Here is a 15,124-nt window from a genome sequence, read left to right as displayed (position 1 = left end):
CGCCAAAAAGTCACGTTCTCAAGATAACCAGAAGAGGGCGCCATTTCCCGGCACAAATCCACTGGACACATATGGAAGGAGATCGAAATGTGCTATTTGTCAAAGCACTTACCATTGGGTTAAAGACTGTCCTCATAAAAATGAACAAGTTAAACTAACAGAGGAAAATGTAAACACAGAGATAGAGCAGTGTAACATTACACTGTTTTCAAATGAATCTGCTTCTGATACTGAGATTTTTATAGTTGAATCCTTAGGATCTGCTGTGATTGATACTGCATGTACACGGACAGTGTGTGGTGCAAAATGGCTTGATAGCTATGTCAGTGAACTAAATATGAAGGAAGTACAAAATATGATTGACACACCAAGCAACAGAGCTTTCAAATTTGGAGACGGGAGAATTGTCCATTCTACCAAGAGAGTTAAGATACCAGCAAAAATTGGTCAGACTAAGTGTCACATTGAAACAGAGGTGGTCCCTACAGATATCCCCTTACTATTAAGCAAAGCTTCCCTCAAGAAGGCAGAGGCTGTACTAGACATAAAAAATGACAAGGCAGTGATGTTTAAACAACCAGTGACTCTTGAACTTACTACCTCAGGCCACTATTGTGTAAACATTTTAGACAAAGACATCACACAGTGTCCATGCAAAAATGAGATTCTGACTGACACAGAGCACATGAAGATTCTGACAGTCACAGAGAACATGAGCACTAAAGAAAAACACAAAGTATTGTTAAAGCTTTACAAACAGTTTGGACATGATACAGTTAACAGACTTCAAAAGTTACTCAGCAGTTCAGGGAATAATGATGATGAGAAGTACGAGTCTGGAGACAAAGTGTACTACAAACGAGTTGACTGTCAAGAGTGGAAAGGACCGGGAGTAGTCATTGGTCAAGATGGTGTGGTGATATTTGTGAGGCACGGAGGCATGATTGTCAGGGTGCATCACTCAAGATTGCGGAAAGTAAATGATCAACAAGATAGAGGGGCTGTTGCTGAGAATCAGTCTCCTAATGAAAATGACAAAAAGGACACAGTAACAGACACAAACCTACCAGATGTCGCATCCAATGATATGGACACCGAAACTGACATAGGAAATGGAGCAGAGACCTTCAACCATGCCACAGGTAATACTGTTGAGCGTTCAAATGAGGAAAACATTCAACAGCCACATGTGTTAAGAGAACATGGTTGTTCCAATCTGAAAACTGGACAACCTGTTAAATACACGGACAGAGAAAGTGGTATTCCACATACAGCAACCGTCATTGGACGAGCAGGAAAAGCAAAACACAAGAACTGGTACAACTTGCAGTACTCTGAACCAGCTACACTTTCTGGTACAACAGGGTCAGCTGACCTGCCACTTGTAGATAATATCAGAATTGAACCAATGGAAAATCGAGAAAAACAGAATGACATTCAAAATGATGATGTACTTGAAACAAAGGACGTGTCATTTGACTCAGCTAAGCTAGATGAGCTCAGTAATTGGAGGAAAAATGGAGTGTTTGAGGAAGTCAAAGACATTGGCCAAAAGTGCGTCTCAACAAGGTGGGTGTGTACCCTTAAAGAATCCTTAACTGGAATAGTGCCCAAAGCACGTCTAGTGGCTAGAGTTTTTGAGGAGCTGGCTGCTAAAGAACTCCCAAAAGACTCACCGACATGGGCCTCAGAGTCACTCAGATTGCTGATGTCAGTGATCTGCCAGAAAAAATGGAAACTTAATTCCATAGACATCAAATCTGGATTTTTGCAGGGAACAGAGCTGTCAAGGGACATTCACATCCGACCTCCGCCCGAAGCTAAAAGTGAAGGAACACTGTGGAAACTAAAAAAGTGTGTGTATGGACTGGCAGATGGATCACTCTACTGGTACAACAAAGTCAAGGCAACAATGCTGAATACAGGTGGAAAAATGTCACAAGTGGATCCTGCAGTCTTCTATTGGCTTGATCAAGACTGCAATGTGACTGGAGTACTTGCCTGTCATGTTGATGACTTTATCTGGGGTGGCTCACAGACCTTTGCTTCAACTGTGATTCCACACCTCAAAGCTGTTTTCTAGGTTGGCCGTGAGGAGCATGATCATTTTTGTTATGTTGGCATAGAGTTTATTACAGTTGATGGAAAAATACTGATGCAACAGGAGAGCTATATCAAGAATCTTCAACCTATCCACATGGATTCTTCAAGAGCCGTACAAAGGAATTCCCCTCTGTGGAATTGAAGCTGGTCAATTGAGGTCAAAGATGGGACAAATTTTATGGGCTGCGAGACAGAGTAGACCTGGTTTGATGGTTGCAACTTGGCATCTAACACAAAACACGCCACTGTACAAACCATTCATGAGGCAAACAAAGTTGTTCGTAAACTGGAATCACAACAAGTGACGTTAAAGTTTCAGCATGTTGGAAAAGATGACTCTTTGAAACTAGTTGTCTTCAGTGATGCTTCGCTAGGTTATCACTGGTGGGACAAAACGGCACTTCCTACCTGTAGTTTGTGTCACTGACAACTACTCATTAGTTGATGCTGTGAAGTCAACCAAGTCTGTCACAGAGAAAAGACTTTGAGATTAGCAGCATCAAGGAACTTATTCAAGCACAGAGAATCCAGCGGATTCTGTGGTCGACCACAAAGGAACAGCTTGCTGACTGTCTGACTAAAAAGGGAGCATCCGGTCTTGTGCTCCTACAGGCTCTCGCTCCTACAGGCTCTCAGTAATGGAAAGTGGCAGCCTGTAACACAACCCATTTGTAATGGGAATCTTGAATAATACTTGGACCTTTAATTATGTTGTTGATGTTTTATTTGTCTTTAAAGAAAAGGGGGAGATTGTTAAGTTCATGTTTTAAGTATCCCTATACTCCTGTTATTACGGGGCTATCACGGAGTCAAGAGTGCGCATGCGCTGGAAGTCTGTTCGTTGTTGGACCTAGCCTGGAGTGTAATGGCTACCTTGTAGTGTGTTCATATAGTAGAGTAAACTTTGTTAAACTGGAACCTTGTCGTTGTGTCATTTCGAGTTAACATTAATCACTGGAAAAGATAAACATAATTTCAAAGCTTACAAACAGGGTTGTCAAACTATTTTATAACTTCTGTGGGGGGGGGATTATTTTTAATTAATAATTAAATTATTGTTGTAGTTTAGACCATATTTTACATCTAAGGTAGGGATTGGCAGCTAGTGCTGCTTTTTGTAGTCCCCCGGATCAAACGGTGTCAAGAGGGTGGCCTCTAAAATATTTTGCTCACAATTTCACTTAGGGCCCCCAAAAGACTAGGGCCAGCTCAGACTGTTGGTATGGATGTAGGAACAGTCTGACTGCTACTGCAGCGTAAAGTCTAGGTCTAAGAGGCTTTTAAACAGCTTCTACCCCCAAGTCATAAGACTCCTGAACATGTAATCAAATGGCTACCCATTTGCATTGACGATTTGCATTGCCCCCCTCTCTTACGCTGCTGCTTGTTAACTCGAAATGACACAACGACAAGGTTCCAGTTTAACAAAGTTTACTATACTATATGAACACACTACAAGTAGCCATTACACTCGAGGCTAGGTTCAACAACGACAAGACTTCCTGCGCATGCGCACTCTTGACTGAGTGATAGCCCCGTAATAACAGAAATATAGGGATACTTAAAACATGAACTTAACACTGCTTTTCTGTTTATTATCTATGCATAGTCACTTTAATAACTCTACCTACATGTACATATTACCTCAACTAACCGGTGCCCCCGCACATTGATTCCGTACTGGTACACCCTGTATATAGCCTCACTATTGTTATTTTACTGCTGCTCTTTAAATATTACATTTTTTCCCAACTGCATTGTTGGTTAAGGGCTTGTAAGTAAGCATTTCTCTGTTGTATTCTGTGCATGATACAAATACCGTTTTATTTGAGGTATGCAGACCCGTGAGCCGCTGCGGCCCCTCAGGATGAGTTCAGATTTTTGTGTTAGGCGCACATCCTTGATCTAAGGTTTTTGTCTTGTGCCAGCCATCGGTTGAGCCACAACATGCTCTTGAATACATGGTTGTCATGTTTTGGCTTATAAATGTACTTTTAAATGGTACCACAAAGAGAATGTTGAGTTGAATGGGAATATCTTTTTTGGGTGGGATTATTATTATACTGTCAATAGGAAACCTATTGAAATGTAGATAATAGAATAGACATGACAATTTTAAGTTGGCAGTGGGTGGACCGGCAGTCATCTTTGTCGTTGTAATTAGAAGTAAAAATGAATTCAATTTTACATTTCAATGGTGTACCAGCTATATTGCAGTGTCTTAAAGGGATAGGTTCATTAAATGAGTTATATTTCTATGATAGAAATGACACCCACCCTGTATTCAAGAGAATTTTGTGTCTCAACCGATGGTAGGAAAAACACAACCTCAGCCGATGTGAAATAGGGTCTATGCTACATTGTTCTCCATATTTTTAAATAGGGAGCCAATTAGATTTTAGCACTTATTTCCATGACTGATCAAAACAAATTTTTCCCACTTGTCCCTCAGCAGCAGACATGGTGAGCAATATGTTGGAACATTGAATCGCAATAAAATCACAATCGCAATACACATACATTTGTGAAAATCGTATCGGCACCTAAGTATCGTGATTTAATATCGGTCCCAGGCAATTCCCAGCCCTAATGCAAATATGGAAAACAAATGGTTGTTTCCGCATTTTTTGATAATTGATGTTAAGTTGAAAACTACTTTTTATTCAAAAAACAAAAAAAATCTTCACCAGAATGTTTTGGACTTCGGGTCTAAAAAGTAACTTTCTGACCACTTCTTCTATGTGCAAACATGAATGGAAAGATTTGTTTAAACCAAAAGGAATGCTGTCAAAAAGTGATTGAATTAACACGTATTTACCCAGCAGTGGAAAAAGTACCCAATTGTCATACTTGAATTAAAGTAACGCTACCTTAATAGAAAATTACTCAAGTGAGTCACCCAGTAAAATACTACTTGAGTAAAAGTCTAAAATTATTTGGTTTTAAGTATACTTAAGTATCAAAAGGAAAAGTACAAATCATTTAAAATTCCTTATATTAAGTAAACCACATGGTACCATTTTCTATTTTTTTACTCAAAGCCAGGGACATAATCCAACACTCAGACATCATTTATAAATTAAGCATGTGTGTTTAGTCAGTCCACCAGATCAGAGGCAGTAGGGATGACAAGGGATGTTCTCTTGATAAGCGGATTAGCAGGACAGTTTTCCTGTCCGGATAATCATTCAAAGTGTAACGAGTCCTTTTGGGTGTCAGGGAAAATGTATGGAGTAAAAAGTACATTTATTTTCTTTGGGAATGTAGTGAAGCAAAAGTCAATTGTCAAAAATATAAATAGTGAAATACAGATACCCCAAAACTACTTAGTTAAGGAGTACTTTAAAGTATTTTTACTTAAGTACTTTACACCACTGGATTTACCCATACCCATCTTGTGGCTGATTAAGGAGAATGCCTTTAAAAAGCGATGATAAACCCTAAAGGATACCACTACGGTTCTAGAGGATAGTGGTGTCCTCAGATTTATTTTGTCCGTATCTTGTATAACAATCTCTGATAAATGGTCTGCAGACTTCAGCTAACAAATGAATTAATATAGAATGTATTAAGTTATTCTCAGATTGAGTAGCGACTAAAAATCATGATCAATTTGGTGCCATCACACCCACACCTAGTTACCTGAATTTTCAGTAATCTATGGTTACTTTGGACATTTATGGTTTAACTATTAAGTATTAATATATATACATTATTATTTTTTTTATATCTGTGTCCATGAGTTTCTATTGGATAGACCATATAGTTCAAGAGAAAATTGCCTAATTAATGGAGAGAAAAAGGCATCTACTCAACAATGGTATTATTTTCAAGTAACTGGAACTATTGACTTTTTTCACAACTGCTACCAATTTGTCACCAAAACATTTACAACAGAGATATTGACACGGTAAAATAAGTGTGTAAAAGATTACATCTATTTAATGCTGACACCCTCATATGAAACACCAATGGTGTTCACTAAGTTGATGGTTTATATTTAGGCCACACAGAGGGCCAGAGAGAATTACAGACCCCTGTGATGAGTACACAAAAAGGCCACTAGATGTCATTTTATACAATTATTCAAATTTGAAAGCGAGCAAAATTCTGGTAGTTTACTGCTGAAATCAGTTTCCAGCAATATACCCTCCCTTTGCAACTCTACACGTAACACACTTTTGGTAATTTTATCGATATGAAATTGTGCAACGCCTCCACAAGCCAATCGTCGCCCCTGTTCTGAGTACAATGGGCCTGTGTGATCCCCAGGTATAAAGAATGATCTGGGAGGCATCACACTGATCCAGGTGCAGACCAGAGGGGAGCCCGGCAGTCCCATTACAGCCCAGGTCCTCTTGACAGCCTCCCCCAGCCGGCCCATTCCGGCACCCCAGGCCCAGCCAGACCCCCAACAGAGCCGGCCCCGACGCACCGGCTCCTTGGCCCTCTTCTTCAGGAAGGTGAAACAGAGGACACACAGGCTGCGTCACAAAGGCACCCTATTCCCTATATCAGTGGTTCGCAAACCTGTCCTTGGGTACCCCCAGCTGTTCCACGTATCTACAGCACACAGTCATTATCCTCAGGGGGCCTTTATTTTTTACATGCAACACAAATGATGAATAATGGTGTACGTAGTACTAGCTGCTACAAATAACTCAAATGTTTCACTCTTGGAGCTGTTTCCTTGGTGCATTGAAAATCTTCAGCCAGCTGAGACACATTCCCTCTCTCTCGCCCCCTCTCGCCCGCTCGCCCGTCCCTCGCACTCGCCTGCCCGTCCCCCCTCGCACTTGCCCACCCCCCTTCACTCTCGCGCGCTCACTCTCTCTCGCGCGCTCACTCTCTCTCGCGCGCTCGCTCTCTCTCGCCCCGCTCGCTCTCTCTCGCCCCGCTCGCTCGCTCTCTCGCCCCGCTCGCTCGCTCTCTCGCCCCGCTCGCTCCCTCTCTCGCCCCGCTCGCTCCCTCTCTCGCCCCGCTCGCTCCCTCTCTCGCCCCGCTCGCTCCCTCTCTCGCCCCGCTCGCTCCCTCTCTCGCCCCGCTCGCTCCCTCTCTCCTCTCTCGCCCCGCTCGCTCCCTCTCTCCTCTCTCGCCCCGCTCGCTCCCTCTCTCGCCCGCTCGCTCTCTCTCTCGCCCCCGCTCGCACTCTCTCTCGCCCCCGCTCGCACTCTCTCTCGCCCCCCGCTCGCACTCTCTCTCGCCCCCGCTCGCACTCTCTCTCGCCCCCGCTCGCACTCTCTCTCGCCCCCGCTCGCTCTCTCTCTCGCCCCCGCTCGCTCTCTCTCTCGCCCCCGCTCGCTCTCTCTCTCGCCCCCGCTCGCTCTCTCTCTCGCCCCCGCTCGCTCTCTCTCTCCCCCCGCTCGCTCTCTCTCGCCCCGCTCGCTCTCTCTCGCCCCGCTCGCTCGCTCGCTCGCTCGCTCGCTCTCTCGCCCCGCTCGCTCGCTCTCTCGCCCCGCTCGCTCCCTCTCTCGCCCCGCTCGCTCCCTCTCTCGCCCCGCTCGCTCCCTCTCTCGCCCCGCTCGCTCCCTCTCTCGCCCCGCTCGCTCCCTCTCTCGCCCCGCTCGCTCCCTCTCTCGCCCCGCTCGCTCCCTCTCTCCTCTCTCGCCCCGCTCGCTCCCTCTCTCCTCTCTCGCCCCGCTCGCTCCCTCTCTCGCCCGCTCGCTCTCTCTCTCGCCCCCGCTCGCACTCTCTCTCGCCCCCGCTCGCACTCTCTCTCGCCCCCGCTCGCACTCTCTCTCGCCCCCGCTCGCTCTCTCTCTCGCCCCCGCTCGCTCTCTCTCTCGCCCCCGCTCGCTCTCTCTCTCGCCCCCGCTCGCTCTCTCTCTCGCCCCCGCTCGCTCTCTCTCTCGCCCCCGCTCGCTATCTCTCTCGCCCCCGCTCGCTCTCTCTCTCGCCCCCGCTCGCTCTCTCTCTCGCCCCCGCTCGCTCTCGCCCCCCTTGCACTCGCTCGCCCCCTCTCGCCCGCGCTCGCTCTCTCTCTCGCCCCCGCTCTCTCTCTCGCCCCCGCTCTCTCTCTCTCTCTCGCCGCGCTCGCTCTCTCTCCCCCGCGTTCCCTCGCGCTCGCTCTCTCTCCCCCGCGTTCCCTCGCGCTCGCTCTCTCTCCCCCGCGTTCCCTCGCGCTCGCTCTCTCTCCCCCGCGTTCCCTCGCGCTCGCTCTCTCTCCCCCTCTCTTGCCCCCCTCGCGCTCGCTCTCTCTCGCCCTCTCTTGCTCGCGCTCGCTCTCTCGCCCTCTCTTGCCCCCCTCGCGCTCGCTCTCTCTCGCCCCCCCCCCCCCTCGCACTTGCTCTCTCGCCTCGCGCTCGCTCTCGCCCCCCCCCCTCGCACTTGCTCTCTCGCCTCGCGCTCGCTCTCGCCCCCCCCCCTCGCACTTGCTCTCTCGCCACCCCCTCGCGCTCGCTCTCTCTCTCGCCACCCCCTCGCGCTCGCTCTCTCTCTCGCCCCACTCGCGCTCGCTCTCTCTCTCGCCCCACTCGCGCTCGCTCTCTCTCTCGCCCCACTCGCGCTCGCTCTCTCTCTCGCGCTCGCTCTCTCTCTCGCCCCACTCGCGCTCGCTCTCTCTCTCGCCCCACTCGCGCTCGCTCTCTCGCCCCACTCGTGCTCGCTCGCTCTCTCGCCCCACTCACGCTCGCCCCCCTTGCGCTCTCTCGCGCTCGCTCTCTCTCTCTCGCCCCACTCGCGCTCGCTCTCTCGCCCGCTCTCTCTCTCTCGCCCGCTCTCTCTCTCTCGCCCTCTCGCCCGCTCTCTCTCTCTCGCCCGCTTGCTCGCTCTCTCTCGCCCCCCTCGCACTCGCTCTCTCTCTTCCCTCTCGCGCTCGCTCTCTCTCTCGCCCCCCCCGTGCTCTCTGTAGGTGTACCACCTGGCCAGTGTGCGGCTGAGAGACCTGTGCGTGAGGCTGGACATCTCGGCAGAGCTGCGGGGCAAGATCTGGACTTGCTTTGAGCACTCCATCGTTCAGTGTCCGGAGCTGATGAAAGACAGACACCTGGACCAGCTCCTCCTTTGCGCCATCTACATAATCTCTAAGGTACTAAAGCACTGAGAAGAAAGATTTGTTTATTTTTGGTTGTTTTACCTTTACCAGGTGTTTGTGGGTTTAAGACACTTTTGAATACAGTGGATTTTGGGGGTTCTGTATACAATACTACGGCCTCCTAGTAGTACTGCCTCTTTTTGGAACCCTCGCTGATCCAAGGTAGAGGTCATCGTTTGGGCAACAGTTGGTCTAGCAGTCACCACCAATGCCGACAGCACATATGTCTGTTCTCGAATCTCAGCCCCACTGCTCTTCCTATCTGTCCGTTGAATCAAACATACAAAAGAGTGATAATTTCCAGACCGGCCCGGGTCCCTTGGTGCATCACACCATGGATCGCTTGACGTAGCCGGCGGCTAGGTCAGTGCCCTTGAGCCGGGACTTGGTGGAGTCGTAGACTCCCGGTCTGGAGCTCTTGGAGGACGGCTTGGCACAGATCTTGCGGCGTTTCTCTAGGCTGTAATAACTATACCTCAGGAGGAATCTGCTAGATTGTCTTGTTAAAACTGGTGTTTTATGTTCCCTAGTCACCAGAATGTTTAAATGTAATGTATTGATTAGTTGTGACATGGCTGGCTCAGACATGGCATTAGAATGGCATTCTAATTTAATGGTGCACATTTAACAAATCTGATCTAACACAGTGGATATTCGTCAAGTCCGTCAGGATTTATGTATTGTAACAGGCCTTCCGTGTGGTTACTTAAGTCCGATTTTGATATATTTGGCTGTTTTCACTTCATAACAATTTTAGAAGTGACTGCTAAATGCTAACTCCCATTCTTATAAGCTGGTTAGCATAGCTCGCATACTGAATTCGGTGGTGGTAGTCAGTTGTTGTTTTTAACTGTAATGCAGTTGATTGGTAACGATGACATGAACATGTGTTGGGGTTGACATACATACAAAAAGCATTATACTGCGATTTAAAATATATATATATATTTTTGCCTCAACAGTTTTTGAAATACACAAACAATAGCGTAAATGTAGGTAGATTTTGCCAGGGGGCAATGAGGAGACTCTGGATCTTTCCCCATGGCCCTTTCCCCCACGTGTTTCCATGGCAATTCCATTGTTTTGGTCGAGTTCGATTGACCTCTATGGCACATTGATCTATGGCACATTTCCTTGAGGGGACTGTAATCTGACAATTGACACAATAATACAATGTGTGTGTCCATCCTACTGCGATAAATACCATACTCCGGATGGCCCATATCATAAAGAAGCTTCCAAATCATCACTTTATCTTACTGACTCAATGTGACCATCAGCAGAATTGACTAATTTTCACTGTAGAATATTATTCTGACTGCATATTCAGCATATAAGTCCTCCCAATATTCGAGGGCTATTTTTTCCCCCCAATCTTATTAAATCCATTGAATGCGCTGCTTGGTTCATAGAACTGTAGTTACGTGAGTAACCTCTGATATCCATTATTGACAGTTGTGACAGACAGTGTGTAATTAAAAAAATTATTGGCTCTAACTTTTGAACAGTTGTAGCTATCAGCTATTATGATCCCATTCCTGGATGCTAAGACTCAGGGAACACGTGTCTACACGTGACACCCACAAACCGCGTAGGACACAATCTCGTTTGGAAGCAGTGCAGATCTACTTTTCTACACGCATCCACACACTTACTACCAGATGATCCCAATACCTTTCCGATGAATTTCAGTCACTACAAACAAATCCTTCCTATTGAAATTTGGCCTGTCTTTGTGTTATGTTGTGCATTAATTGAGGTAATGGCAGTAAGGCGAAGTTTCTTCTTTTTTTTCTTTTTTTACGATAGCCCAAGGTGTCCTTCAATAGATAATCGAAGTAATGACATGGGCCATCAAGCTATCTTAAAACAATTATGTGTTAGGGTAGTAGATATAGAGAGAACACACAGACTTTTGTTTTGTTTTTGGATTTTAAGAAAGCTGTAGCCAGAGGAAGAAGGCCGGTCCCTGGCACAAACACGTTTTAACGCTGTCATAAAGCATACAGACATTGAACATTTATTTTCTCATCTGAGTGATTGTTGCTTGGATTCCTATTAATAGTATACATATGAATGTTGTAGATTACGAAAGAAGGCCACACATTCCAGGACATCATGAAATGTTACCGCAGTCAACCACAAGCCAGCAGTCATGTAAGTAACCCACATGCCAGATTTTTCTGAATTCTTCAGTACTTTATTTCAAGATCTTCTCAAACACTTCTGTGGTGTATAGTCAGAAAACAGATTTTAATATAGATCACTAATATTATATTACATATATAGAATTTGTGCCTGTCGTGAAGTAAAAAATTATTTGAGTGATGTGTTCCTTATGGCTCTTGTTTATGCTCACTCCACAGGTCTACCGCAGTGTCCTCATCCGGCCCAGCAGCACCAGAGAACAGCCCTCAGACGAGAACATGGAAGTGGACCCCACCTCTGGTGGAAAATGTAAGACAGCACGCCCCCAAATAGCCTTTCTATCTGCAGCTGTCCACTACTGGAGTGTAGCCAGGTGGTTCAGATAGTTATTTTCAGACCACTAAAAGATACCTCGGCCCTGAGAAAGACTCTGGAAATGAATCCCACTGAATGTAACCTGAATGCATGTCCAGCTGTTTAAAAATGTTGGTTTCATATGGTTTGTTTCTAGCACAGAAATTATGAAAAAAAATATATTTTTTAAAATTATATATATAAAAATATATATATTGATACTGTAAGAATATTTTGAAGATAAATACGCAACGCAGAGGACGAGAGGTCAATAGAGTACTAACGATCAATGGAAATAGTGTTTTTTTCTGTAATATCAATGGGGTCAGAGACATGGGAGGAATTTCAGTCTGGGACTCATAGCTACATGACAAGTTCTCATTGGTCAAAATTGTTTATACATTGAACCTGAAATAGGATACTTGTTATTTGGCCATTGGCCCAGTTTTATTGCAAGGAATTCTAGTTAGTCAACCACAGGCTAGGGCTGGGTTATAAAACTACATCCTGTCCTTTTGTTCTGTGGAGAGAATTACTGAGGACAGGAAAGAAATGACCACCTACTTCCAAGCATGATTTGTCCTCTTTGAGTAAACCTGTTTTCCTCCCCCTGATATGCTTTGGGGTCTGTGTTATTGAAGAATAACATCAACTGCTAACAATACGGTAGGCAGACTCTTTGGTGATATGAGTATCCATTACTGAACAATGCACCCACCAGCCTTAATTTCAGCTGCTGACAAAGCCGACCAGAGCAGCAGAGAGGAGGCTCTTGTCCAAGGCGAGGAGCGCGGCGACCTCATCCAGTTCTACAACTCCGTCTATGTGCTGAAGATTAAGGGCTTTGCCCTCCGATACGCCGCCCCCAGCATGGACAACAGGGTATGGAATGAGGTCTGATACCAACAGGCTCGGAGACCATTTCTATCTACAAGCAATCTGAACTGGTCTGATCACCTGCACTGACTCTCCGCACCTTGGCACACATGCACTCACATACATTCATGCTACACACAAATCACAACTGCTGATACCAGACTCTTCTGTACTATTGCTAATACTGCACAATTTAAACAATTGCCCCCTAATCCCCCCTTCCCTGATACCCTGTGTAAATATTTTACTATAAATTGTGCTTTTTTATATTCTACTGTGCCATTTACTTTCTATTCGTATTATATTTTATTATTTCTTATTGTTGCATTGTCGAAGGAACCTGCAAGTTAGCATTTTGTTGGACAGTATATACCATATGACTAATTAAACTTTAACCATGGGCATACTTCTGTCCTGACACCAGTTCACTGTCAGTATCTGGTCAGAAGTTTGAGGTTTGTAAGCTAGTTGTCTGTAGTTAGTTGTTCCCTCTTGTCTTCCAGATGGAGGCCCCTCCTCTGTCCCCGTTCCCCTCGATGAGAGCCCAGCCCCTGTCCCCCCGCCGCATCTCCCAGAGACACTCGATCTACGTGTCCCCACACAAGAACGGCTCCTGTCTCACCCCCAACTCTGCCTACACCTACAAGATCAACGGCAGCCCCTCCAAAGTATGTTCCCACCCTTATGCATGTGTGTTTGTATTTTGAAGAGGCAGTACAGAAGTTTAGATGCACATTTTTACATCAAATTGTGTTGTCTGTATGGTTCATATACACATGCTTTAACATAAATCAATGTATTAACTCATGAATCAACATTATCCATAGTTTAAGGCAGACAATATGCTTTGCACATAAGTGTGGGGAGGTGTGGTCCTTTCTTTCCAATGAGGTAATTTATGGACAATATTTCAGTCCATTTACCTTGATGTTTCTCAAACCTCTCCTCAGGGAGCCCCCAGGCCTTTCACAATTTTGCTGAACTAGCACATCTGATTGAAGTAGTCAAGGGCTTGATGATTAGTTGATCAGGACTGGCCTGTTATCTCTGGAATAATTCAAATATATTCAATGGCCAGGTGTACGCTAGAAGAGGCAGATTTTTTAAACATTTATTTAACTAGGCAAGTCAGTTAAGAACAAATTATTATTTACATTGACTGCCAAACCCGGACGAGGCTGGGCCAATTTTTCGCTGCCCTATGGGACTCCCAATCACGGCCGGATGTGATACAGCCTGGATTCGAACCAGGGACTGTCGTGACACCTCTTGCACTGAGATGAAGTGCCTTAGACTGCTGCACCACTCAGGATTTAGGGGACCCCTTTTGGCTCAGGGGCCCTCCCAGGGGCCAAGGTTTCTTTACTTCCTGTCTGTATGTTAATGTTAGCTCACCTGTGCTTTACCCCCTCCTTCTGCAGGAACTGACTGACATCAACCGGATGATCCGACAGGGCGGGGTGAGCAGGAAAAGGGCCTTTTCCATGGAAGGCGACTACTTGGGCGAGTCCCCCACCAAACGGGTGTGTCCCGAGAGTGAGGATGTGCTGCTCAAACGGCTGCAGGACGTGGTTAGCGAGAGAGCCCACCACTGAGAACCCCACCCTGAAACTCAATCTCCTTTTAAGAACCCCCCATTCCAGTGCCAACAACTCATTAATGTCCTCTGCAAGTGCTTACCCTACTTACAGCTTGAGTCTATCTTTTTCTGGTCATTTCTTTGTCTTCAGATGTGATTTCAAAGTGAAGGACAAAGGTTGGTGATGAACCAAAACCTGCGTTGCTTTTAAATTGTTCATGGCCTTCAAGACTGTGACCAAAATAGGCTTTTGCTGCTGAATTTGTATATCATAAATGATCCTTTGGCCCTCTATTGCATTGTAAAGTATGTAGGCGGTATCATAGCAGAAAGGGCTAGTTTCTATATGAAATATGGCAGTTGACTTTTTTTTCCTTCATGCTGCTAATTAAGGCAGCATTTGTGTAGTATCTACACTTTTTATTTGGTCTTATTTTAAGGGAAATTTCTGAGTTATGATCAGTGGTGCTATTTTTGATAAAATATAAATAATTTTTAATCTTAACTCAACCGCAACATCTTACAGTAAGTCTAAACATCAACTCCATACCAACATGTCTGGTATTGCACAATTACTTGCTTGATCCTTGATGTAGTAGGTGCTCAAATTTGATGGGTTTCTTATCAGGAGTTAAAAATCCAAAGGTTACAACAACCGCATTTAGTAAATGAGCCTCATTATGTCATACAGTGCATTTGGAAAGTATTCAGACCCCTTGACTTTTTCCATGTTTTGTTACGTTAAAGCCTTATTCTTAAATTTATATTTTCCTCAATCTACACGCCATACCCCATAATGACAAAGCAAAAACAGGTTCTTAGAAATGTTTGCAAATGTATTAAAAAACGATCACATTTAAATAAGTATTCAGACCCTTTTACTCAGTACTTTGTTGAAGCACCTTTTGCAACGATTACAACCTCGACTCTTCTTGGGTATGACGCTACATTCTCTGCAGATCCTCTCAAGCTCTGTCAGGTTGGATGGGGAGCGTCGCTGCACAGCTATTTTCAGGTCTCCAGAGATGTTT

The 15,124-nt window shown here is 45.4% G+C and overlaps 1 protein-coding gene across 3 annotated transcripts in view; it reads left to right on the top strand.

The window, feature by feature from the left end:
- The window catches only part of rbl1 (retinoblastoma-like 1 (p107)), a 43,769-nt gene extending 28,891 nt beyond the window's left edge, over positions 1 to 14,878 (top strand). The window contains exons 16-22 of one of the 3 annotated variants that reach the window (XM_039015222.1): positions 6,376 to 6,566; positions 8,954 to 9,130; positions 11,222 to 11,293; positions 11,503 to 11,593; positions 12,372 to 12,532; positions 13,018 to 13,182; positions 13,936 to 14,878. In XM_039015222.1, the coding sequence (XP_038871150.1) occupies positions 6,376 to 6,566; positions 8,954 to 9,130; positions 11,222 to 11,293; positions 11,503 to 11,593; positions 12,372 to 12,532; positions 13,018 to 13,182; positions 13,936 to 14,109 (1,031 nt within the window). In that variant the 3' untranslated portion in view covers positions 14,110 to 14,878. Of the gene's footprint in view, positions 1 to 6,375; positions 6,567 to 8,953; positions 9,131 to 11,221; positions 11,294 to 11,502; positions 11,594 to 12,359; positions 12,533 to 13,017; positions 13,183 to 13,935 lie in introns of all 3 variants that reach the window. The other 2 variants (XM_039015214.1, XM_039015206.1) reach the window with 2 other exon arrangements.
- Positions 14,879 to 15,124: the final 246 nt, after the last annotated feature.

The sequence above is a fragment of the Salvelinus namaycush genome, chromosome 2 (genome assembly GCF_016432855.1).
Source record: "Salvelinus namaycush isolate Seneca chromosome 2, SaNama_1.0, whole genome shotgun sequence".
Taxonomy (NCBI): Eukaryota; Metazoa; Chordata; class Actinopteri; order Salmoniformes; family Salmonidae; genus Salvelinus; species Salvelinus namaycush.
The sequence above is the reverse complement of the archived record's forward strand: the minus strand, read 5'-3'. Positions and strand labels throughout refer to the sequence as shown.